Consider the following 24,713-nt stretch of genomic DNA (forward strand, 5'->3'; position numbering starts at 1 on the left):
AAAAATAATTTCTGGGTTGATATAATAGTGATATAATAGGGATATAATAGTGAAACTAATCTCAACAACGAGCAGGTAACCTTAAGGTGACCTTAAAGGTCATCAGACTTTTTGATGCCTAGATTATCAGATACCACGTTATCGGATTTTAATTCGTGGAGCAAACGCGTATCCAACAAGAATTAAGATAAAATATTCGTAATGCATTCGCTGAAATTAAAGGAAATTCGTATCGTGATGGATTCAATTTGTTACAGATGTGAATCCTATTTAATAATAAAATTTAGTAACGAGCAATACACGAAAATACTCTATAGGACGAAAAACTAATCCAGTGTTATTTTATAGTTCTGCTTGTAACTTTTTAATAAATCATAAATTAATGAATCCTTATTTATGGAATATTTTCCTTCCATTATTACTCGTGGAATATTCCGATACTATTATATGGAAAAAAGAACGTGGGATATTTGACGTGGTTGGAAATTAGGTAGAAACTAGCATCAAAAGAGCATTATTCTTCTTGTTACTCGCAAGTATCATTATATTCCCGGACATACAATATATTTTTACAAATACGTTTTCTCGTTTATACACAGACTTTTTCAAGGATCGGGTGGGAAAATTACGGATATCTTTCCGTTTAGCATAATCATATACCTTCTCTCTGCCACGATTTACGATGGTTACATAGTGTCAAACTGCATATTAATGTCTTTATATCCGATGCAACAAACGAAAAAGAGAAAAACAGTGTTATGACGATGAATCGTCTAAGTTCGAGATCGGCCTCGAGAGATATCGCAGCTATAATGTTCAATCGGCGAACGCAATCTTAGTGAATTAGCATTTTTCTAACATCGATTTACTTTAAAGTGGTTTTCTTTCTTTCTTTAACTAGCCTTACATTAAGTTACAACGACGACATCGAAAGCATAATACTCTTTGTCTTCCTTTCTTTCACCCTATTTCTTATTCTATTGATTGCACTCATGTAACTGCGTCGAAGAGGAAACGCGCGACGTTTCCGGAAAACGCTCCTCTTTAGTAAAAAGAAAAAAAAAAGACGATTATAAATTTTCTGCGACATTATTTACGTCACATTACGCTTAGCTAAATTTTATTATCGCGATCATTTTGTCCTTATTATTATCCTCTGAATATTATCTATTATACATCCATACTACATTCTCCAAGGTGGAACCGATGAAAATTATCCGCAATAGTGTATACATAATTTTGACATCTTGCCATGACACAGTCCCGCACAAAATTATATTATTAAAATATTATTAAAATAAATAATAACACTTAGTTCGTGTTGCGGAAATTGCGGAAATTGCAATTCATAAAGCTCGTACTTTCGAAATATGTTGTTCCTATTGTTATTGAAACGTTCCATGTTTTAATGATTCGATGAGTACTTTTTACTAATATAATTGAATAAATGAAAATCTTAATACGTTATACAACAATTTATTATCGAACGATCATTTATTTTTTGCTCGTATCTTTTCATCGACTCAACCAATTCGATTCTTTAACTTTAAAGTTATTCTAAATCTCTTAAGCGATAACAAGTTACCAGCTATTTTCAGTTAACACCGTTTTACTATTAGACTACGTCCATTTCACTTGTACACACAAACGTATGTGACAGGCTATTTCTGTTTCTCGAGACAAATTCGATCTGGACGATCCCTAGTATTAGCTTCTCCTGCTTTCCATTCTTCGCAACTTCGCGCATCTTTATCATCGAAATCGATCGATTGGTAAAGCTGCCTTGCATTGGCGTTATTATCCTCAAAGCTATTTTCCTTCGACAAATTAGTGTAATATATATTAGGTCTTAACACACGAAACGTCCAATGATTAAAAAATCGGCATACTTCAATCACATATGAAAGAGAAGATTTTCGAAGATGCGAATATTTGATGGAAACGAGAAGTTTAGAAAATTGATAAAACACGAAATTGAATATAAAATCTCATGTAATACGGTCGAATAGAATTTGTCAAAATGACGAGATATTTACGTAGATATGCGGAACATGGTAATCTCCAAAATAATAAAACTCTCTTTTTTTAGAATTACATACATTTTATGAAGTTTGGATTTCACGTAAATTAGAATTCGCCAAAGGAAAATAGAAAACAAATTTGCCCGCTCTGTGTATATTACACACGTTAAGGCTGCAATAAAAACGTCTTGGTTATAATGCTTTATGCGTGTCATTCGAACAGGCAAGCAAACATACAAGTTCATTAATGGTTACGTGTACGATAAATATCTTAGACATAAACAGTGATATTTATCGGTTATCAACTATATAACGCAATAATGCCTATCGCGAGAACTGAAATTTTCCAAAGAAATCAATCATTGTTTAAGTTGACTTACAATACAACCATTCTGTCCATTACTTGTTTTATTTATACATATGACCATAAGCTGGGCAGGCTCTTGCAAATAACGTTGCAACACGTTAATGTGCTGCTGACGTACAATTGTAATTTGACCATCAATTCCTGTACGTGGCAGTTCCATTGAATATTACTAATAATAGTACTAACATTGCATATTTTATACCGCGATCTCTTCGCCTTTTCATAATAAATAACATGCAATAGAATTCGTGAAATCAATTAATCGTTAGTCAATTAATTAAATCATCAAAATAATTGAAATGCATAAAATCTATGTATCGTAAATTAAATCGCATTTCGATTATATTCGTTTGTAACAGCAGGTGCACAGTTCAAAGTACGAGATTGCCACGTACAGGGACAGCTATAAAATGCGCACTTTAGTAGTATTCAGATTTTTGAATGATCAGAATCGAAATCATATGTATGAAACAGAAATCGTTGGAGTAATTAGAAATTGCGAGCTGCTTGTGTGTTACTAGTAACAAGAACATGCCTTAAATTTTAAATCTTATTGTCGTATAAAATGCATATATCTTTTGACATATCTTCAAGTGAATTTTACACCCCAATCATATAATAAAATGCTTTATGTGCTCGATACTTATCGATACTTTGTGCGATACAACGATGTTTTTATTCTGTATTTACTTTCAACTATCATACGCCTCTTGCATTTCTCGCGATTTATGTCTAATAGGATAACCTTATGAGGCGAGTCGATTATTATTCGCACAGTCCTTGTACAGTGTACGAATAGTATGTGATATCGTAACTAGAATGAAACAAAAGTGGAATTAGAAAATCGTAATCGATGCGAATAATCGCGATTATCGTAATTTTCAATTTAGTTGGAACGCATCGTTCTTATAAAAGTGAAGGGTTTCGTTAACCTGGAATGTGCGTTTGTACGCTCGAGGCAATTTTCACGCTCTCAACATGAACACACGAACGCATGCATACACATACTTATGTATACGCACATAAACGTACACGCTCACGAGTGTGTGAATATTATCGATATATCGACAAATTCGCCGATAATATCATTTACAGCCTCTGCTAATTTGCGTTCGAATAATTAATCTTTCGGCTGGTAATATTGCTTCCTTTTAAACAACGTGAATTTTACACCTGGACATTTGCAATTCGTCGATTCATCATGTGCAATTCATACTTTCAAATTTATTTCGAAGATTTCGTAACTTTGGTACGTTATGAAAATTCTCTTAATTTTAATTCGTGACACGAAAAGTAAACGTTTGACGTACAATTATCTTACTCGCGTGTAGTTATAAAGAAGTAAACGTGTCAATATACCTGTTCTTGAGTTGTCCGAAATATGTATGTATGTATGTATGTATGTACGTATGTATGTATGTAAACACTATTTACGCTTCTTTTTATTTTCTTATCTGTATATTACTATAACTTGCAATAGCTGTTATGCTTTAGAAATTTATATCGAGTGAATGTTTAGATAACGCTATGGATTAAAGCGAACAATTGATAATTTCAATTTTTTTTACTCGGTATGAATTATGATATGATTGCATTTGTTGACATAAACCCGTGTGCGTCTCTCACATACACAGGTAACAGTGTGGAAAATTAAAACTACGATTAGAGTTACGTATATGTATGTGATATTTGTAACTCAAGAGAGAGATTACTTCTCCTTTTTGTAAGAAATCGAATCTTTTAAAAGCGTTCCCGCTTATTTCTCTTTATTTTCACAGAGGAACACATACTCGACCGCTTTGTAGACGTAAACTAAAAATAATTGTCGAATGGTTATTACAAAGTTTCTATATCTGCCGCCGTTTGTTGTTCTAGCTACGGAAGTAACACATATCGATACATTCTGTCACATTAAACATTACAATTATATTGAACGACCCTTTCCTTTCTGTTCATTCTCCTAACTGCCTTTTTAAGAAACCATATATTATTCTAAAACAAGATAACTAACGTTAGACGTAAATGTAACGTTACGGTGTAAAATAACCGATTGTTAAACTGTTCGTGAGCTAATCGGGTAAATCTACACAACTTACGATTTTGTTAATATGAATCACAAAGGTGATCGTTTTGGTAACAAGAAATACAGTTTTCGTTCTTCTACTTCACAGGTATCTCAGGATAATATTTACCTAGGAGTAATATTACTACAGTCGCGATCATAGTTATTTGAATAATGAGAATTTCGTTACGTTCATCGGTTAGTAACGAAATTAATAAAAATCTTGTATAACTATATTGTTAACAATACTTCGCCTCACCATTATACATAGTATGCTTCTTGTTTTACGTACAACGAGGTGTCATTTGGTGGTAACGTACATAATTTACAATAAAGCTAACAAGGAGACATTGCCACCACAAGCAAATGACACGTTATACACGTTATACGGATTTAGTATTCACTATTTATTGATTACACAGTTCTTTGATTTATACAAACCATGAACGCCTTATGTCCGTTAAAGGGTACCATTTAAGTTTCCCCTTTTTCTTTCGCTTTTCATTCCTTCGGTCATATTCTGTTTTCGTCTTTCTATTCTTCTTAATGCTTCGCATTTGTCATAACCATATCTACGGATAGTAATTAGATATTAAAATTTTAATAATAAAGCAACAAAAGAAGCAAAAGATGCAGGCGATGGATTGGAACACATTTTCCCTTTTAATGGCATTATACTATACATACACTATATACCGACTATAATCATTATTTCTTCATTTTTATACTTAACTCTAACTTTTATTCTATATTCTACATACGTGTAGTTACTATCAGACTGCGGATATTTATGCAAATAAAGCAATGGAACCTAAGCGGAAATTTGTTTTCCTTGTTAAACGTTATAATAGATGATAAGCTTTGCTTATCCGCGCTACACATTTACATGCTATGTGCATCTCTTGCATTTTTCCACTTTTCAATTTCCCATAAATGGAGAAAAGTCCGCGGTCTAGTTATCATAATGATTCATTTACCAGAGCCATTGTGTTTTTTTAAATCGGGGTTTAGGCTATTCTCAATACGTCTTTAAATATCGATTTTATATGTACTCTTTAATCCGAGAACTTTCGAAAAATTCTTCAGCGTATGCTCTTCATTGGATACTTGTTTAAAATACATAATAAACAGACTTAAAGTAATACGTAATAAAAAATGTAAAATGGTAGTGATAACTCATTCGCTGGATATATTTGTTTATTACTTTATAAGGGGGAATTTTCAATTCTTCGAGGGAATGTTTATTACTCTATATATTATTTTGAATTCAAAAACAACGCATTGTAGATGAAAATAGCATTAATACCGAATACTTAACACGTTTCTCTTTTTTTTTCTTGGTGTGTGTATTAACGCAGTTTTAACCTCCGCGAGGAGATTATTCTTCTAACACGTTCGTGGCCGATAACTTTACAGAAATCCTAAAGTAGAAGACCGATAGTTTCTGCAATTAGGGCAAGGGCAAAAATTTGATAAGTTTGCTTTCAAATATGCATTATAACTTATATCGCTTTAAGTTAAACAAACATAAAAACTTCTTCTTTGCTTAGGGTCATTGATAATTGATCTATAAAAAAGCATAATATTACGTCAGCAATCTAGCATATGTTAACATCGAAAGATTATAATTTTGCGGATCATTTACAACAGCGTATTCAGCGTATCGTTAAATGATAATAAAACTATTATAAAAATAAACGAACGAATCTTACCTCTTCGCTATTTAGTACTAGTCAAACCTGTCCGCTGGTTTCAACATTTCCTTCTTGTTTCCTGTCTTGCTTTTCATTCTCTTTCTCTGCTTGTTTCTCTTTGTTCTTCCCTTTCTCCATTTCCGCCTCTTTCCCTTTCGCTTCTTCTTCCTTCTCTTTTTCTCTTTCTTTCTCTCTTTCCTTTTCCTTCTCCTTATATTTTTCCTTCTCCTTTTCTCTCTCCTTCTCACGCTCTTTCTCCCGTTCTCTCTCCCTCTCAGCTTTGCGTTCTCTGAGAATTTCCATCCGACGTGCCCGATGCAAGCTTCCTGAAGGGAAAGTGGAATCTTCGACCGCGGCAGCCGCGGCCGCACTCGCCCCTCGCTCCACGGCCGTCTGCTCAATAATTTACTTGACTGTATTTTTCAATATGTTCTCTGTATCTAATCTCTATACATCGAAGAGGCACGCGTGCCCAGAACGAATAAGACGAGTTAGGTACATACTTTCAATATGAAACTGGCCGTCGAACTTTTGGCGATGGGACTCTGCGCCGAGGACGGATGACTATGACCGGGCCCATGAGTAGTAAAATATCCGCCTGCTTTCGGTTTTATGTGGCGATTGTACATCTCCATGTGCACGATTTTCATAAATTCGATCTGCGCTGCCAATTTCTGTATTTCTTCCTGCAGCATACATAATCAATGATAATCATTGTCCGCGACGTAATACGAAGTGGTGTGAGCGAAACAGAGAGAAAGGTTCATCAGCATAATAATTCATTGACACTATTATTCAGGTGGCGTAAGATAGTATTGTCTATAACTTAATCGTTTTTAACGAAGAATACAAACTGTTTTCATCGTTTCGGCGCCTACAATCGACCATAAAGTGTACATATATTCCCAATATATTTTGCGACACCCTGTATGTGTATAATGTAATAATAGTTTTATATCGTGTTTTATTAAGTTTTCCGAAAAGTTTCTTTTGTTTTATGAGGAAATAATAGACGCACAACGTCTTTTGTTTTATATTATTTTGTCGAATTACGTACCATCCATTTTGTTCTGTTGAGATAAACACTGCGACATTTTACAGACTTGGTTTCACGTTTGTATGAAGGTGTACTGTTGTAAAGCACACGTTTTTCGGACATCCTAATATTATATACGTTTATTTTGAAAGTACCTTTTTTTGTTTTTTCGAGAAAATAAAAGATCAGCATATTAGTCAATTCAAAAATATAAATTAATTATATCAAGTCTGACAATGTTTCTACTAATTTGTCAATATGTAATTTGATTATATAAATTTCTTTTAGATAAATTTAACTAAAATAATGTATATTTACGGGCTGCAAACAGACTTGCACCACTTCCAAAATAAACGATCCATATATTAAGATATACAGAGTGGTTGGTAACTGGTGGTACAAGCGGAAAGGGGGTGATTCTACGCGAAAAAAGAAGTCGAAAATATAGAATAAAAATTTTTCGTTTGAGGCTTTGTTTTCGAGAAAATCGACTTTGAATTTTCGCTCGGTACGCGTGCACTTTATCTCGTCTCGTTATAACGGATCTCACTGTAGATCGTTGTCTCAATGGAAAAATTAAAAAAGAAAAGAAAAAAAATTTTTATTCTATATTTTCGACTTCTTTTTTCGCGTAGAATCACCCCCTTTCCGCTTGTACCACCAGTTACCAACCACCCTGTATATATATTTTTATTATATTGCAATACAATCTGAAGAAATGCAGGAATTGTGTTACTTTGGACTGTAATAACTGCATTTTGAATTTACAGTGTCAGCGGTAGACAAATATCAAAAAGTTTCTCTGTCATAAAAGCGAATTATTTTTCAAAGTCACGGGACAGGTTGGTATTTTGTTGCTGTATTGTCAGTGCAAAAAGAATGCACATAGAGGTAGAACATTTATACAGAAAATATCTCGATATCGAGGCAACTGTAGCAAAACAATCGGAATATTCAAGAATTGGAAAGGATTATCCAAAGGCGAGGAATATTCATTAATATTCATCTTTTTCGTGTAATTACCTCCCAAACTATTCACTATTAAACAGAATGTTGCACGTAGTGTTTACTTTGTTTCGTGGAATGTCTTATTATATAGGGTGTTCAGAAAAAATGTTACAAGCCGTCTTCTCGGAAACCACAGCAGGTATCTATTCATTTTTTTTTTTTTTTTTAATTATAGTACGAGAGAACTGATTACTCGAAGAGTTTTCTTAATGTAATACCACATTGATTTCCGTTCATCTAGAACATCTGAATTTTGCTTGAATCATTTATTCCGCATAGTTAAAGAATTATGACGAAAGAAATATTTAAAGACGAACTACGCGGAGGCGTCGAAGCGCTACGATTTTAAACGCTTAATGAAATTTTCCTTTAGAATAAGTCTATTTTAATTACCCTTCGACGCCTCCACGTAGTTTCCCTTCAAATATCCCTTCGTCATAACTCTTTAATTACGCAGAATAACGAAAGCTGGTTCAAATAAATGTTATTTAGTTTCACAAGAGCTATCCAAACGAACAGTCTACGTAAATTTCATTTAAAAAAATAAGGGTGCTGCTCTTGCCTTCCTAGCGATCATCTCAGAAAAATCATTTGTCCCTCACATAATCAGTCTTCTTGTACCATTAAAATTAAGAAAAAAAATTAGCCGATATCTGCTACGGTTTCTGGAAAAACGTCATTAACAGTTTATGTGGAACACTCTGTAGATTAGGTAGAGTTACTACATATGTATATTCGTGATCTAATGCCCACCATTCATTTTTCAAATCGGATTACATATATTTGTTTGAATAGACGTGTAACGTATTCTGTGACCAATTCATCTATCTATGGTACAATGGCGATAAAAGAAAGTTTAAAATCGATACGACTACGAATTCTAGCAATTCTTATACTCAAAATTACTCATGCCATATTAAGCATAAACTCATTTTCTAAAATTATTTTCTTTCCTTTGCACATATCACTGTGTGTTTATTGAAACAGAACAATATACCTTCAATTCCTCGTTCTCTTGGTGTAGATCTGTCGCTTCTTCGGGCACTAAGCCGATCCCATTTAAAGAGAAACTGGCCGTAACACCGCGAGCTCTAGCACGGCTATCCCATTGATCTCCTTGGCCTCGTAAAACTCGGATCACCTATAGTTATATGAGATTATAAATTTATGATCGAATTAAACAACGATTATTTAATCGTTTAAAAAGCTGAATTTTACTATTTTACCGTATAGGAGGGAAAGCGAGACAGCGAAAGAATAATTGGATTACCTTGGGCGCAAATACAAGAAATATGGTGACAGAAGTAGACAGCTGTGTACGCAAGAAGCCTAACAAATACTTGATATCCGGGCCAGCATGAGGGAAAATGAAAAGACTGCAAAAGACGTCGTAGAATTTCAATTTTAAATTACAGTAACATCGGACAGGTAATAGTAAAAAGATGGAAAGTCATACTGAATAGCGATCATGGTTATATTCACAGCTGCTATATTGTAAATAGCGTAGCTTATTAAACGGGCCTCGTTGAAGAGACTCTCTGCATTGCGAACGTTGTAACACACTTTAATACCCCACGCGAGGAACAGAATTTCTCCTGAAAGGAAAATTTCATTTAGTAGGTGACGTTTAGCGATATATTTCTATTTGATACAACAGCAGAAGTTTTTAACGAATACTAGATATTTGTCATTCAAACCTAAAACAAGCGACCAGCGAGCTGTCTCGAAGGTCGTCAAAATATGTTTTATCAATAACGTGCTTCAACATTTGTTATTACCGATTGCTAAACTATGGTCCCACCAGTTGAAAGAACATTGGTAGAATTTCAGACCATAATTGTCAGCTATCACTTCGGCATACGGCGGTGCGCTGAGTGTCCACGTGCCAAGATAAATTAACATTACTAACAATATCGGGACCATCCACTGCAGCAGCTGCTTGTCCGTAAGCTTCACCTTATGCGCGCTTTTCACGCGATATGTGAGAGACACTCTATGAAAAAGGACACTTTGTTTTATACATACACGGTAATGACACATAATCATAGTAGCTGATTACGACATCTTGCAATGAAGGTAATGTACATAGAAATAAAACAGATAATGACGCTATACAACTATAATACAATGTCCATTGAATTAAAAAAATTTACTTGTTTTCTGAGAAAGTTTTTATATTTGTGTTCGTATAATCAAGGCATCAAGCCTCTGTAAAACACTCGAGGAAAGAAACAAAAGGCAAACAGAAAATAAATTTGAATTAAATTAACATTCACAAAATGATAAGGAGATTGATTCTGTTTTTAAAAGGAGTGAAACGGTATCGTTTCTTCTTACTACTTCCATATTGTTTAGTGTCTGATAATTATACATAATATTTTTGCGTATTAATTATCTTTTATTACTCTTTTCTCCTTCTACTTCTCGATTATCACGTATGGATTTTAAATTCCAATCTCTTCGTTTTATTAGTCAAAAATAATACTTAACGTTCTCTGTTTGAAGTTCGCGAAAAAGATGAATAATAATGTTATTCTAATAATAATAATAATTCTAATAAAATCTGATAATGGTTCCGAACATGGCTTATGAAATTGACAGATTTCTCAACGAAGGCACGTTAATTCTATCCTCTAAAGCAGTTGTCATCTTTCTATTGTCTTCATGAAAACAGTTTTTGATCTTATCAAAATAATATTTTATTTTGGCGAATAAAGACACTGCGCTTCGAGAAAAATTAGATTAATTAGTCTTGTACTATTATGGATTATTCGACGTAGATTATAGATTAAACATACAATTAGTTCGAATATCCCTCGTAATATGTATACAGTATAGCTGCATGAACGTGTTATTATGTGGATAAGGTTGAAAATATTTCGAAGTTCGTACGTCTTACCTCCAAGTTTTCATTAGCAATGCAGTGTATGAAATGCAAAAGCCGAGATGTCTCGTCCATTTCGTGGCGATACAAGAATACATGTCCAAAACGGGAAATATTGCGGCCATCTAAATACACGAAAAAATATGAAAAATATTACATACGAGCGATGCGTTAGATACGTTTATGCATTTACGAGAAAGTGTATGCGTACTTCGAGATACATAATAGCACAACCCAAAAGCGTAATAGACAAAAATATCGGCGAAGCGACCTTGAACACTTTGAGCTTACGGTGTTGATACATATAGACCACTAGGATGATGGTACCAAACACACAGAAAATAGAGAACGATAGAAGAGAGATTCTGAAAACACATACACACGTGCAAACATGTTATTATCTGATAAACAAACATCTGGAAGAATCGTAAAATTCATTTACTTAGTCTGAAAATGTGCCATTTCAAGAATGTGTATCATTTTCATATTTCAATGTACCTATGTATCCGAGAATAAGATCGATTAAGTTGATAATTACAAAATGTTTGAGACAGATAATCGAACGACAAATAGAAGTTTACGGTTACGTTCATACCGGAAGGGCCAGTTGTAGGTGGCTAAACAGGGTTCGGGTCCCTTGCACTTAGCACATCCTGGTGCACAACGTAAGCAGCGGAACACCGTTACGTACGCGTCGCTTATGTTCTCTTGCATTTCCTTCCAAGCAGCTATAAAATTAATGGTTTAGCTGAGCTACAAGTCTCGATGATAACGCGTTTCTCGTAGACGAGAGTCAAATTATCTACTAACCTTCGACGAGAATTCCATCAAAAACGGATTGATGTTGGCTCGTGCTGTAATAACCTTTCCGACATTTGCATACATATGCACCTTTCGCCCAACCAGCACCGACACCGTTTTCATTTATACGATTATTTGGACTCTGATACTCACACTGTAAACCATACGAGGCATCAGTTGCAACGAAAGCTTTAAACTCGAGCGACTTAAACCACAACCTTAAAAAAGCTTCGATGCTATTCTGATAATGCGATATCTATTAAGCACTTCGAAAATTTCCGTTGTAACGTCTCCGACTGCATGATAATGTTTATATTCAGAGAATGAATCACGATAACGGATAAAGACAATAAATGAAACGGGGAATGCCTTGTAACGGTAGCTAGACGCAGAGAGAGAGAGAGAGAGTTTAAGAGACGCTAATTAGATGTAGGGAAGACTTACCTGTGTCGTGTCGGTATGACATTTGTGCGTGCCTTTAAAAGATGCTATTTGATTACTTAGAACTTCGTTCTCATTATTTAACGACGATGCATCACATTGATTTACTTCTAGCCCACTGATATCGATATCTACGCTTAAAAATTCTCGAATCCTTAAACAAGATATAATCTCATTAATATTTATCAACATAGCTGATCCACTTATTGAGTAAAGAGGATTAAAGGTCAGTCTGAAGGGCTGTCGATCGAAGATAATTTTCTTATCGAGCATTTTCAATAGAATATTAATGACATTAAATCATACATGCAATGTATTTATACTATCTTCCTTACGGTATAACTCATACTCTTGTTAGTTGTTAGTCGCTGTACAAATGTACGATCAATGAAGTTGCAATTATTTATGAACAACGTTATATTTATGTTGGTTTAAAATAAGTTTTAAAAAACAGACGTACTAACACTGTTACGTAGCGGTAACACCGATGTCGACCGCAAGTTTTAATTGTCTAAAAATGTACTTGAAATCAGATAGAATGAATTAATTAATTACAATTAATTTTGCGACGTAAATGTAATGAAGTATACAACTTCAACTCGAAATAAACAGGATTCGATTTTAATAACGATAATTAAAAAAATAATACTACATTCGCACGTAATCGTTAGAAATTAATACGATTTTTAATCGAACGACAGAGTTCAATTTAATTGCGAATAATGAAACGAAGTTTGATAAAAATCTAAATTATTAACGTGAAGAATTAAAAGTTAAGATAAATGACTGGATACGAACCCATGACGAGCGTCTGGTGGTCGTATGTTAACACTGTACGAAATCAACCAGCGATGACTTTTGCAGGAGAAATACGGGATGGTCCACCAACCCCTGTAGGATTCAATCGCCGGTGACTGCATGAATTTCGGTGACCTGGGATAACACGCAAACGCCACAAACCGCCATAGAAACTTCGATCTTTTTACGCACACGTATTTTGTGCAACGACCCCATTATTGTATATACATCATATTCTTTCCTTCATCCCGTAGTCTTGGCACTTCACGGTCATCCGGTATATACGAACATTAAATTGCGGCCTAATCTCGAAATAATTGTCTGAATGTATCAATATTCCATTGCAACCAAGCGTATGCAAGTACTTGAACTGTAATAATTTGAAAGTAAAATAAACGAACTTATACAACAACATATACAAGGTGTTACAGTTTTTTCCTGTCAGCCTTTACCAACACGTTCTATAAGCGTAAACAGGAAAATAATTTTATATAAACGTATATTACATTGCTCGAAATTTTATTAAATAATTAAGGAACTGAATATAAAACACGGACGTAACAGACTTGTAGTTATGGCATAAATTAATTGTTAACGAATGACGTTACTAGGTATTAATAGTCCATTTCAAAAGATTGCTTGTCCTGTTAAAAGGTATAGGACCGAGAGCATGAAAAAGTTGGATTTATCATTCCACGAAGTTCATTTTGCTTAATCCCAGTCAATCAGTGATCGATTCTTATCAGTTTAATCACACGTGTTAATTGTAATGTAGTATCGTGGATACATCGGGTGAACCATAAACAATATTGCGAGAAGGCCTAAGTGTCGTTAGGCCAAAAGGGCCTAGTAGTTTTACCGTGTGGTCGTAACCTGGACAGTCGAGTGGAGTAGTCGTGAGTTGAGAGTCGAGTGGAGTAGTCGTGACTTAAGAGTCGAGTTGAGATAGTCGTGAGTTGAGAGTCGAATGGTGAGGAATCGAGTTGTTAGGAGTCGAGAGTTGAGTTGCCGAGTAAACTATTAATTGCGAATTGTGAATTAATTATTTAGTTGCCTTAGTTATAGCACATTACTATTTTAGTTCACGTTAAACCATCGTTTCCTATTTAGTCCATTGTAAATAGATCTATCGATCAATAAACTTATTATATAGGATAGAAATTGGAACCCCTAATTTCTAATATTTGCAAATAAATAAAAAAATCCTATAGTAATATATTTTTGCATACTTTTTTCTTTAGTATCCTACACACGAAAGTCCAGCAGCTAAATCAAAAAAATTATTCCCTTCGTTTGTTATTCGTTTTCTATAATCTTTTACCGTAGCTTCGAGTAAAGTAATGTGTACGTACATAAAATCTTTTCTTGATCTTTCCAATAGAAAGCATTAACAAAATTTGAGCGAAAAGAATTTTTCGAATTGGTAAAAGAAATACTCACATTCAACAGCATAATGGTTCCAATATTTTCAATATTTATAGAGAATACAAAAATATCTATAAAGAATTCCACCGAATGAGTATTATGCTTATCATATAAAATATCGTACCTAAGTGCTGCTTTTAAAAAAACACAGCGTTATATCCGCGTTGCGAGTATATTTTTCTCCGTGGATTTGTGCATACGTATTACGTATCAATTTTTCAAAATCAACTAGATGTTACCGTTCGTGTTATTTCCAAACTGGGATTTTGATAAGTTGGTCTTCTACGACTTTATAATAATAATTCAGGGAATAGTCCAGTGACTTTTCTACGAGATAATTTGGAAACAAATCTGTGCACATACAGTGGCGTATATTATATACTAATCCATTAACTTCATCGTTCGCTAGTACCTTCATACGATTACGAAAATTTGTGATCATGGAACTGGAATGCAGAAGCTAATGAAAGAATGCCTCGTTGCAAGCCTATAAACAATTTTATTGTTCAGTATTGTTCAGAAGTATTTCATTTTTTAATTGAATTCCTCGAATTCCCATTGTTTTATTTCGTATTGGCGATATTCGCGTGTACGGAACGCTTGCCGTAATTACTGTCGAGCATTTTCGCAGGCGAATAGCTTTGTCATGTGAAGTTCGTAAACGATAGTAAATTGGAAGTGCCTTCTACAGGAAGTCCTCTATAAATAGGAACTACCGCGTGTATTTCCACGGTAATTGATCTCTGCAAGACAAGCGAGAAAGTACGGGTTACACGAGATTGACACACTGTGTCCCATACCTGTACATATGTATGTCTCACGTGTGTAAAGAATGGTTCGTACAACGCTTCCTGATCCTCATCGCAGCTCCTAGTCTCTCGTCCTAAGAACGACAAGTTCGACCAAAATGTGCTTTTAAGAGAATAGTAATCGTCTCGGAAAGCGTCGCTCTAATTGCTCGAAGAGATTCGCCGGGTACGCGATAAAGGTAAAGTCATATAGGCGACGTTAGTTTATTCTAGTTATGCGTTATGATTGCTTCATATATCTTTAAGGCTACTTTGCGAAATTTCGAAGTTATCGATGTTCGATATGCCACGTAGAAGCATTGTTTGTGCGTAAAATTACACTCGTTACGGTTATGCGCGCACCAGCGACAATTTATCGTTTACGAAGACGACGCGAATTTGAAGACACGATTGCATCAGGCACAGCATTTTCGTTATTATAAAAAGAAGCAATTGGACCCGCATAGCCTAAGAGGAGACTGAAAATGTATACCTGTATAAGTTTTATACTTGTAACCTGCGATAAACAACTTTTACAGTCTTGTCGGTTTTAATGTTTTTCTCAAGATAAAAGCCGTTTCATTAGTAATCGTTTAATTAGTAACTAAATTACATAAAATTCTTCGTAATTGATCATCAGGAAAAAGGAAACTGTACATGTATTTACACATTTTTCATAAGTGTATTTGCAACAATTGCTTTGTTTTATTATATTCGACGGTTAGTTTTACGATACAAGCTATTAATACCACGGCGCCGTACATGGGTGTGTGTAATAAAAAGCCTTTAACGATATACCGATAGCGTATTGATTATCGTAGAGTTCTGTTTTAGAGTTTATGTTCCCCTTCAAAATAAAGACCCTTGAATACAATGCACACGATATCTGTAACACGCAATGAACGAAATAAAAGAAAAAGTAAAATTGTTACTTAATGTGTAAAGAACGAAGTAGGACGCAGCAGAAGTGTCAATTGACAGATCTCGTAACACGTCGAATAGTATAAATATAACGTATTAAAGTTACTTGTTCAACTATATTCATGTTATTTGCATTATTCGTATCGTAAGACCAACATCGTGTAATAATAAAATTCGCAATTCAATCGCTTCCTAAAAATTATAATTTATATATTATTTATTTCACTATCATTTATATATATTATTATTCAGTGAATTCGCATTATTCTTTTTATACTGTATTACATTGAAGATATTTTTAGTGAAATGAAAGATCATTAGAAATAAACAGAATCAGAATTTTGTGGTCTTTCATTCGCGAGCAAAGGAAATCGCACTCGAAGAGGTACAGATGTTGTGAACAGAAGTTATAAATAAAATGGCAAAACAAAACTGAAAGCCTTATTTACAATTAAGAGATTAAAAGGAAGTAATAAAGCAATAAGGTCATTAATTGATCTTGATGAGAGACATGTTATAATTCACATAAAAATAAATTAAAAAATTTGCCTAAAAACTTGCTACAGGTGTCGCGAAATAATACGACAAGAAAGTTCAGTGACAAAATATATGAAAAGTTGTACGAAAACTCGATTATTATGATTAGCACGAAAAAGAAAGAAATAGTATAAAAAGTATTTTACACCGCTTTAAAAGAAAAAGATAAATAGATTACAATTTAATTAAAGATGTGTAGATATAAATTTTGCACTATAAAAAAAAATATTTTTCATAATTCAATTCAAAATAAAGTCAACATATATGCATTATATAAAAGATTTATAAATCTAGAGAATATCTAATAGTAAATTAGACGAAACTACTAATCGTAGACGTAAAGAGGATAAAAGCTTAACCTCTTGCAGCTAAATGTGTTTTTCATGCAAATATATAACGATTTACCATTTAATACGATTCGATGCCAAGGGGTTAATGAGCTATTTATTCCATAAAAACATTTTAATTGTACAATATAGTATTTCGTTTCCTTTTTTGCTATCGTGTGTATAGAATCGGTAGTATATATTTTATCAAAAGAAATTAGAGTTTATATAACTTGAAATATATTTCTCGTACATCAAAAATATTATAAAAAATGTTTCTTTTATCAAATTTATAATATAAGAATGTAATATAAGAGAGTAATATGAGATGGTATACGGTGTTAATCGTTTAATACTATTGGGAAAATATTATATTTTTTTAGTATATATTCAATAAATTTATTTAAATCATTGCTTAAATCAATTGACTAACAGAATCGAGAATAGCAGGATAACTGTCAATGGATTTGTCGTAGTAAATAACGAAGGAACTTCCACGAAATGTTCAATTTATAGTTTTTCACGTAACTTCGAGTCTTAACAAACATAAATGATTGATTTTTTATAAAGTTTCTTTCATGCATATTTTATGCTCTATTTATAATCTTATCGTGACTATAGATGTATTTTACTTATGCTTCATGATAATTCGATAGAATATTTTTATAATTTAACTCGATATACTCCATGTATGTAAATTGTAAAATCACGAACTTTGAAACATTCAGACAATATATGATTTGGATAATCATTGCGATAATCACTTTGAAAAAACGTAAAATTTTTCAAAACGTATCTCATTGTTGCGTATCGAGTTTCTATGACTTGACGCTCGTACAAGATGATGAAGGATGATGAATGATCGTGGAGCGCCTATGAAATGCTTATTTTCTTCTCGGTAGAACTGTTTCCAAGTTAAAACATATTGCATATGTATACCTGTTTCTTGTCTAAATTTTACAACCAAAACACGATGTATGTAACAATATTGCGTTGGCAATACTGTTCGCCATTTATAACCATCTTTTTATCCGTTCTTATATGTTAAAATCGGTTACTTTACCGAGAAGAGGTAACGAAAATCAAGTATGAAGGGCGAAGTGCAAAACAAAAATGTTTTGTGCTTGTGCGTGTGCGTGCGTGCAGGTTGATGCTTCTTAAAAAGCTATGTGCAAATGTGAATACATTATTTTTAAATAATGTTTTCGACGAATACTTAATATCTAATAAATAAGCATCGCGTAAAGTCAGATCGCATCTGTTCGACTTAATAACATCAGACAAATTTTTATACAAACAACATGAACAATAATTAAAGAAGAGTAAACCCATCCCAATAATCGGCTGTAATATTTACTCAAAAGAGAGGCAAAATATTCATTTTCAGTTACAATCGGTTCTTTTCTGAACAAACTGTATACCTTCGAACAATAGAATTACCTATAATTTACGTCATAATTTGTTATTTAAAAATCATCATATTTAAAATTGATAAATAAGAAAGAATTTATGTTATGCTTTACAAAATTTCCTACACCTACAATATTTTGATATACTAACGTTCCATTAACATCTTGTTTGCGATTATTATGTTTAATTATGAATAATTATTATTACGTTTAGGAACAAGAAGAATATAAATGTTAGTGTCATAGAAAAAAACGATGCTTAATTCATCGTTCAGATATTGATCGCTAGAAACATTTTATACCAATAACGAAACGGACCTGGTTGTTACAAGGAGGAACGAGAATGACAATATTATTTCGATATACAGTGGCTCAGGAGAATATTCGAACATTTCTAAAATATGATCTATATGCTACAAAATATTTTGAAAATTCATTGGCATTGTAACAAGACATGTGATTATATATACTAGTAAAATTTAAAACAGATCTGGAAAATTATATAGAAGTTATAAAATATGTATTTATTATTTGTACATCTCGCAAAAGAGAGAGAGAGGGAGAGAAAGAGAGAGGAGGAGGTAGAGAGTCGCCAAAATATTTCATTACAGTGAATTATTCACTATATTTATAACCTACAATATAGCTATTTTTAGCATTAATTGTATATTTAGACAGTATACAATTTATGTTGTATATTAATTTTTCACAAATAGCATGTTTATAATAAATATCTTGTAATCTCCATATAGATTTTCGGATTGGTTTCAAATATTACTATTATACTATTATAATCTCAATAGTCTTTCACAGGAGATTTCAAGGTGATCACAAGGTCGAATACACAAGAGTGTAGTAGATACGTATATCGCTGTCGATATAGTGCAATTTTAGTCTGAAATATTCTTTCGTGTGATTCATGTTTTTCGAAATATTTGAGCGGTTCGAGATAAACCGGGCACACTATATAGCAGAATTTATTTTAAATAATGAAACATAAAAAACATGTTGTTAGAGGAAATAACGTTTGGTTAAAATAAATTAGTATAAATAAACGATTGAGTTAATATTTCTAATATTGAGTTCCCGTTATACGATTACTTTCCCTTAATTTTGTTATAAATTATCGAATTACAAATAAAAAGTTGTGGAAAAATGTACGCAGTCTTTTGTACATATTCTGTCAGTTTTTCATATTAAGTTTCGAGTGATGAAAAAATCAATGAAAGAAGCGGTATATAGAGAAAGCAGAGTGAAGAATTTACATTTCAATGGAGATTTTTAGAACACAGTTTTATGACAACAATTTTATGACAGAGTTTGAGAGTAAATTTCTCGACTGGAGATGAAACTGCGAGGTACAGTGTCGAGCAAAAGTTTCCAGTTATATGAATTTCTCATTTTACATTTCTTGAAAACAATTTCTAAAATAAATAGTAGATATTATTAAATATTACCAAAAAAGAAAAAAAAAAGGAAGGAATATTATTCTAGATTTTAAACTTTCACGTTTATCAAATTACATATTTGTGATTCTTCGGGTTTCGATTGTGTTTTTAATACACTGTAGCATGTCGCCCTGTGTTTCGACGTTTCATGTACATTTCAGTTTATTTCTTCAGGGCAGACCTGAAACTCGGTTTAGGTAAACCGTCAGTTTCATGTCTGCAAATTGGAACAAAGCGCAGTATTCTACTAAAAACATTGTCGAAACCCGAAGAAGATATGCCAATACAAATGTCAAACAAAAAATATTATTTCCACTTACTTACGAGGTTGTTAAATTGTATTGTTCGAAAATTTCGATCCACTTCATTTCATAGCAGAAATCTGTACTTTATCTTATGACATAAATTTGACATATTTTATTTCGAAAATTATTATTAATATTCTGTAGCCGTATTCTGTGCATTGACAACAGCATGACTAATCATCGATTAATCTTAAAACAAAGTATATGCTCTCAATCTTATTTAAATCTGAAATAAAACTAACATCGAGTTTAAAACGCATAAGTGTATAAAATTGTTAGCAGATAATCATATTTATATCGATAATTATTATCGTTACTATGTTGAAAGACGCAATCTTTTGTCGTCAGTCTTCCTATATATACAGTAAAATATTATCTGAAATAATTCCGTATATTAAATCATACACGGTTTCCTTAATCTTAGCGAACTTATTAAATTGACTTCACCAGCTTCTTTCACACCGTGTTTTACTTTCTAATACGTCGGTTCTTCTACCAACTGTATATATCTTCCCCTTAATTTTCGAAACAATTGAACTTCAACTCATTCGTGAAAGTACTACTCTTCCAATCTTCAGGTTCAATGAAAATGTTCTTGTTATCGTAATGAACCTTCTCTATTTGAAAAGTTCAATCGTGGTAATTTCTGGAATTACAAATAATTTGATATAAAGAACATTTTAGGCCAAGATTTTCTACGATGGAATTCCATTTATATAAATTTTATTTGACATAAAATAAATATGAATGAAATTTTACTAGCTCCCTATTCACTCAACTTTATCTGAGTTATTATCTGAACCGCTGCCGCTATCCATTTATATTATATGAACATCTAACAATAAAATAGTAAACAGTAAGGGTCGCGCATTATATGACACATTCTCACGCTTCGATACAAGTTTGCAATATTATTATGTATTTAAGAGCAAATGTGTCATGAGCAAACATGAACTCCTATTATAGCTGAATAAAAAATCATAGGTGGTGGGGAAAAATAGGTGGACTCCTATTATACGACGACCTGGTTATCCAGTTGCTGGGTACCAGTTCAGGTTGTATAACACGCAGAAAGAAAAACGACGAGAATGTTAGCTATTTCAACGATATGCTTTAATAAAAGTGATTGAGAAATACTCATAATATAAAAAAGAAAAACTTTTAAGCTTAGCAGTTCAATCTTGGAAAATTAATTCGATTGGAAATTTATCGAGCAAACTTGGAAGCTCGTGTGAACAAGTTCAAACGTTCGAACAACGTAGGATTATTCAAAGTCGTACGTGAGAAATGCATTACACATCTGTGAAACTTTATTTCTGAATTAAAGTGTTCTCATTGCTGAACTGCTATTATCAGTGCAAAAGACATAACTGAAGAATATTTGTAATCATCTGCGAAATAAAATATATCAAATTTATCATGTCGTAATATTCGTATAAAGCGACAAATTATAGCCATTGTAAAAAACAAGAGATCAAAATCTTTCGGATAGGGTATTTTAGCAATTTCATAATATCATATTTCTATATCTGTTCTGTTTCATTTGTCACGCCTATATCCATTGTTGATCAAAGTTTGTTCCTCGATAAAAAAAACCTATGCACAACGTATGTACATATTATATACGTATTGAAGCTTTATTTCGCGATCTGAGATTTTTATAATTGTGATATTCTGAACACGATTGCGGGCTAGGAAGCGTATTCTTTCCAAATGTATAAAAAATGTATGATCGTTATAAATAAGCGATATTTTATTTGAAACAACGTATTTTAATTGTCATTGCTTTGTAAAAGTCATGGAATCGATTTATTTTGATACATTTAAGGGTATAAGTGGTGAAAGGTATAAACGCTAGGAAAAACTAATCGTATACTGACTATACTGTTCAAAATTGTCTAAATTTCTCCGAGTGGTTTCGATCTAAAAGAATCGAAAATTTCATAAACGATTGGAAATATAGAAGCAATGATAGCGTAATTGATACATGCAAAACATGCATTTTTATCGAAGTGCGTGAGGATTTGAAATTCGTACAGTAGGCAAATCGAACCTCAGTTCTGTGGTGGCTCCCGCGTTTTCAAACCATGGCAAATTTGGATCCGGTATAGATCCTGGCTGAAGTCCGTGACTCTCGACCTTGAACGGTTCTCCGACGCTTCCTGGGCTTCTTTCCAACCAGACTGCGCTAATCACCGCACCCGTGGACGTATTTAGTGCGATCACCCTCGTTTCTACGGCGTCGTTCACTGACATCAGCAATGATTTTGCTAACACATCTAAAAGCACTGATACCACAACGAATTATAAGATAGGAAAGTCAGGTATATATCGATTGCTTCAATTGCTATAAGCCATTAACTTCTACGTTATTTGTGCAATAGTTTGGTTTAGAGGAACCAACGTATTAATTGTGATACATTTTATGCAAGCTACTTTCGAAAGCTTTCGAAAAATGTAAATAACCGTTTAACAAATCCTTAAGTATGACATAAAGCGAAGTTGACCTTCAAGTATCCAAAATTCCTTCGTTCATAAAAAAAGAAAAGAAAGTGGACACAGCACGTCATGTAATTTATTCCTCATAACTTCTTCGTCTTAGGAATTCGTTTAATTGAAATATCAATGATGTGATAAACTTTAAGATTATGCGACAAACGTGTAATTACGGATTTCTTTCAAAAAATATAGAAGAGAATGATAATAATATTAGCTTCTAGCTTTGTTACACGAACAGAATAAAAACAAGTATTATAAAAAATATCTCTGTGTTCATATAGTCCGAGCAGGGCTTTTTAATTCTATCGTCATTGAAACGATTGTTATTCGCGTAAGTAGAATTGCGACAGAGACACGAATAATATCGTTACAGAATTTAACTACGAAGAATAAATCTATAAAATTTCGAGAAAGTGTATTTTTGTAACTGTAGCTGTGGATTTATTAAAAACTTTATGGATTCGTTTTAAAATTAATCCATGTCCAGGGTTAAAATCAGTCCAGCCATATAGAGGGTAGTCGATGTATTTCGATGGTATGCATATTCTCGTTACCATTTCAGCCGATGGAATTCGATTAGGTGCTGATATACCAGGCTCCGTACAAATTGAACTGTTGACAATGCGGCCCGTCATCGTGCTCGGTTTATTGGGCAAATCGATTTTACGCTTCTCTCGTAGATTGCCGATTCAAAATTCAATAACGACAAGAAAGTGTTCCCATATTTTGAAATGTCAAACCATTATGTCCTTTTTCCTTCTAATTCTTATGTACGAGAAGAAATTTTAAAGAATGATGTTTCATGCGTTATAAAATAAAAGAAGGAATTTTTATTATTTAGTTCCCTTGGTTTCTCAGAGTTTGTTTCATAATACTGAGAAATATTACACGTGCAAATATTATTCATTAAGTATTATAGTTATTTCATATCAAGAAAGTTACATCCTAAAGGCTCTAGAATATTAAATGAAAAATGTTTTTATTCTTTTATATATAATCTATTCAAATATGTAATACGCAGCATCATCAAAAGTAGAGACTCGACGACTAATATTTAATCTATATTATTAACAATCTAATATAATATTATTTAAATTAATTTAAAGACATTTATTCGAAGAAATGAACTCAAAACTTATACTATTTTAAGGTTTCTGGATAATTTTCTATAATGATGCACTAGAACTTGTACAAAATAAACAAGTATATCAGTATAGTTATCACATTGATTGTTGGATGTAAGCGGGACTATCGTGAATTCGCTTTTGGTGCTTCTTACGAGATTTACGATTTAACTAAAACATCGCTATGGCGTTCTATTTGTTTCAACAGCACATACGTATTAGCACTTCGTTTATATTATGCTATTTACGAGTTCATTTAAAAAATTGCTACTTTTGAAGAACAATTTTCGGTTCAAGCTCAACGCGTAAAGCGTTGAGTTCGTCTTAAGGGGAAGGATTAAATATTTGTATGGGATATGCGCTTCTTTCGTCTACAAATAGCAATAGAGACGTAATGCAAGAATTTTCGAAGCATATATCCGGTTGTAACAGTACAATGATAGAAGTGTCAGACCTAGAGGATATTCCGCATCGTTGCTCGCGTTCAACTCGCATAAATACGAGCATCGTCTCTACCCCTTCACAAGTGAAAACGCGCTACAGGCGATTAGATATCAGACATTCTAATTAGTAACTCTCTTTTGAGACAGCAACACAAAGATTGTCAATCATTAATTCCTGGCCGAGTTAGTTAAATTTTTGCACATGAATGGAGACGATTTAACAAATCATAGTTAACTAGTAATATGAAAAGCTCGTTATGTACGTGTCTTCTAGTGTATCAACTATTTATCGGTAAATTGTTTATCACTATTCAACATGTACGTACTCTTATTACAATTTCTTCGCCTTAACATCTTCAGGGTTATTGTTCCAAAG

General features: G+C 33.0%; 1 protein-coding gene across 8 annotated transcripts in view; it reads right to left on the reverse strand.

The window, feature by feature from the left end:
- Positions 1 to 514: 514 nt before the first annotated feature.
- Positions 515 to 24,713, reverse strand: part of LOC126866566 (probable G-protein coupled receptor CG31760) — a 70,518-nt gene continuing 46,319 nt past the window's right edge. The window contains exons 5-18 of one of the 8 annotated variants that reach the window (XR_007689926.1): positions 22,325 to 22,559; positions 13,113 to 13,247; positions 12,318 to 12,468; positions 11,883 to 12,027; positions 11,668 to 11,800; positions 11,284 to 11,437; positions 11,088 to 11,197; positions 9,967 to 10,181; positions 9,645 to 9,783; positions 9,459 to 9,564; positions 9,186 to 9,329; positions 6,648 to 6,830; positions 5,757 to 6,540; positions 515 to 5,022 (exon numbers count right to left, since the gene is read on the reverse strand). Coding sequence is in view for 7 of the 8 variants with exons in the window: in XM_050620331.1 (XP_050476288.1) it covers positions 6,184 to 6,540; positions 6,648 to 6,830; positions 9,186 to 9,329; positions 9,459 to 9,564; positions 9,645 to 9,783; positions 9,967 to 10,181; positions 11,088 to 11,197; positions 11,284 to 11,437; positions 11,668 to 11,800; positions 11,883 to 12,027; positions 12,318 to 12,468; positions 13,113 to 13,247; positions 22,325 to 22,559 (2,207 nt within the window). In the remaining variant the exon portion in view is untranslated. Of the gene's footprint in view, positions 6,553 to 6,647; positions 6,831 to 9,185; positions 9,330 to 9,458; positions 9,565 to 9,644; positions 9,784 to 9,966; positions 10,182 to 11,087; positions 11,198 to 11,283; positions 11,438 to 11,667; positions 11,801 to 11,882; positions 12,028 to 12,317; positions 12,469 to 13,112; positions 13,248 to 22,324; positions 22,560 to 24,713 lie in introns of all 8 variants that reach the window. The other 7 variants (XM_050620331.1, XM_050620330.1, XM_050620329.1 and 4 more) reach the window with 7 other exon arrangements.

Source organism: Bombus huntii, chromosome 6 (genome assembly GCF_024542735.1).
Source record: "Bombus huntii isolate Logan2020A chromosome 6, iyBomHunt1.1, whole genome shotgun sequence".
Taxonomy (NCBI): domain Eukaryota; kingdom Metazoa; phylum Arthropoda; class Insecta; order Hymenoptera; family Apidae; genus Bombus; species Bombus huntii.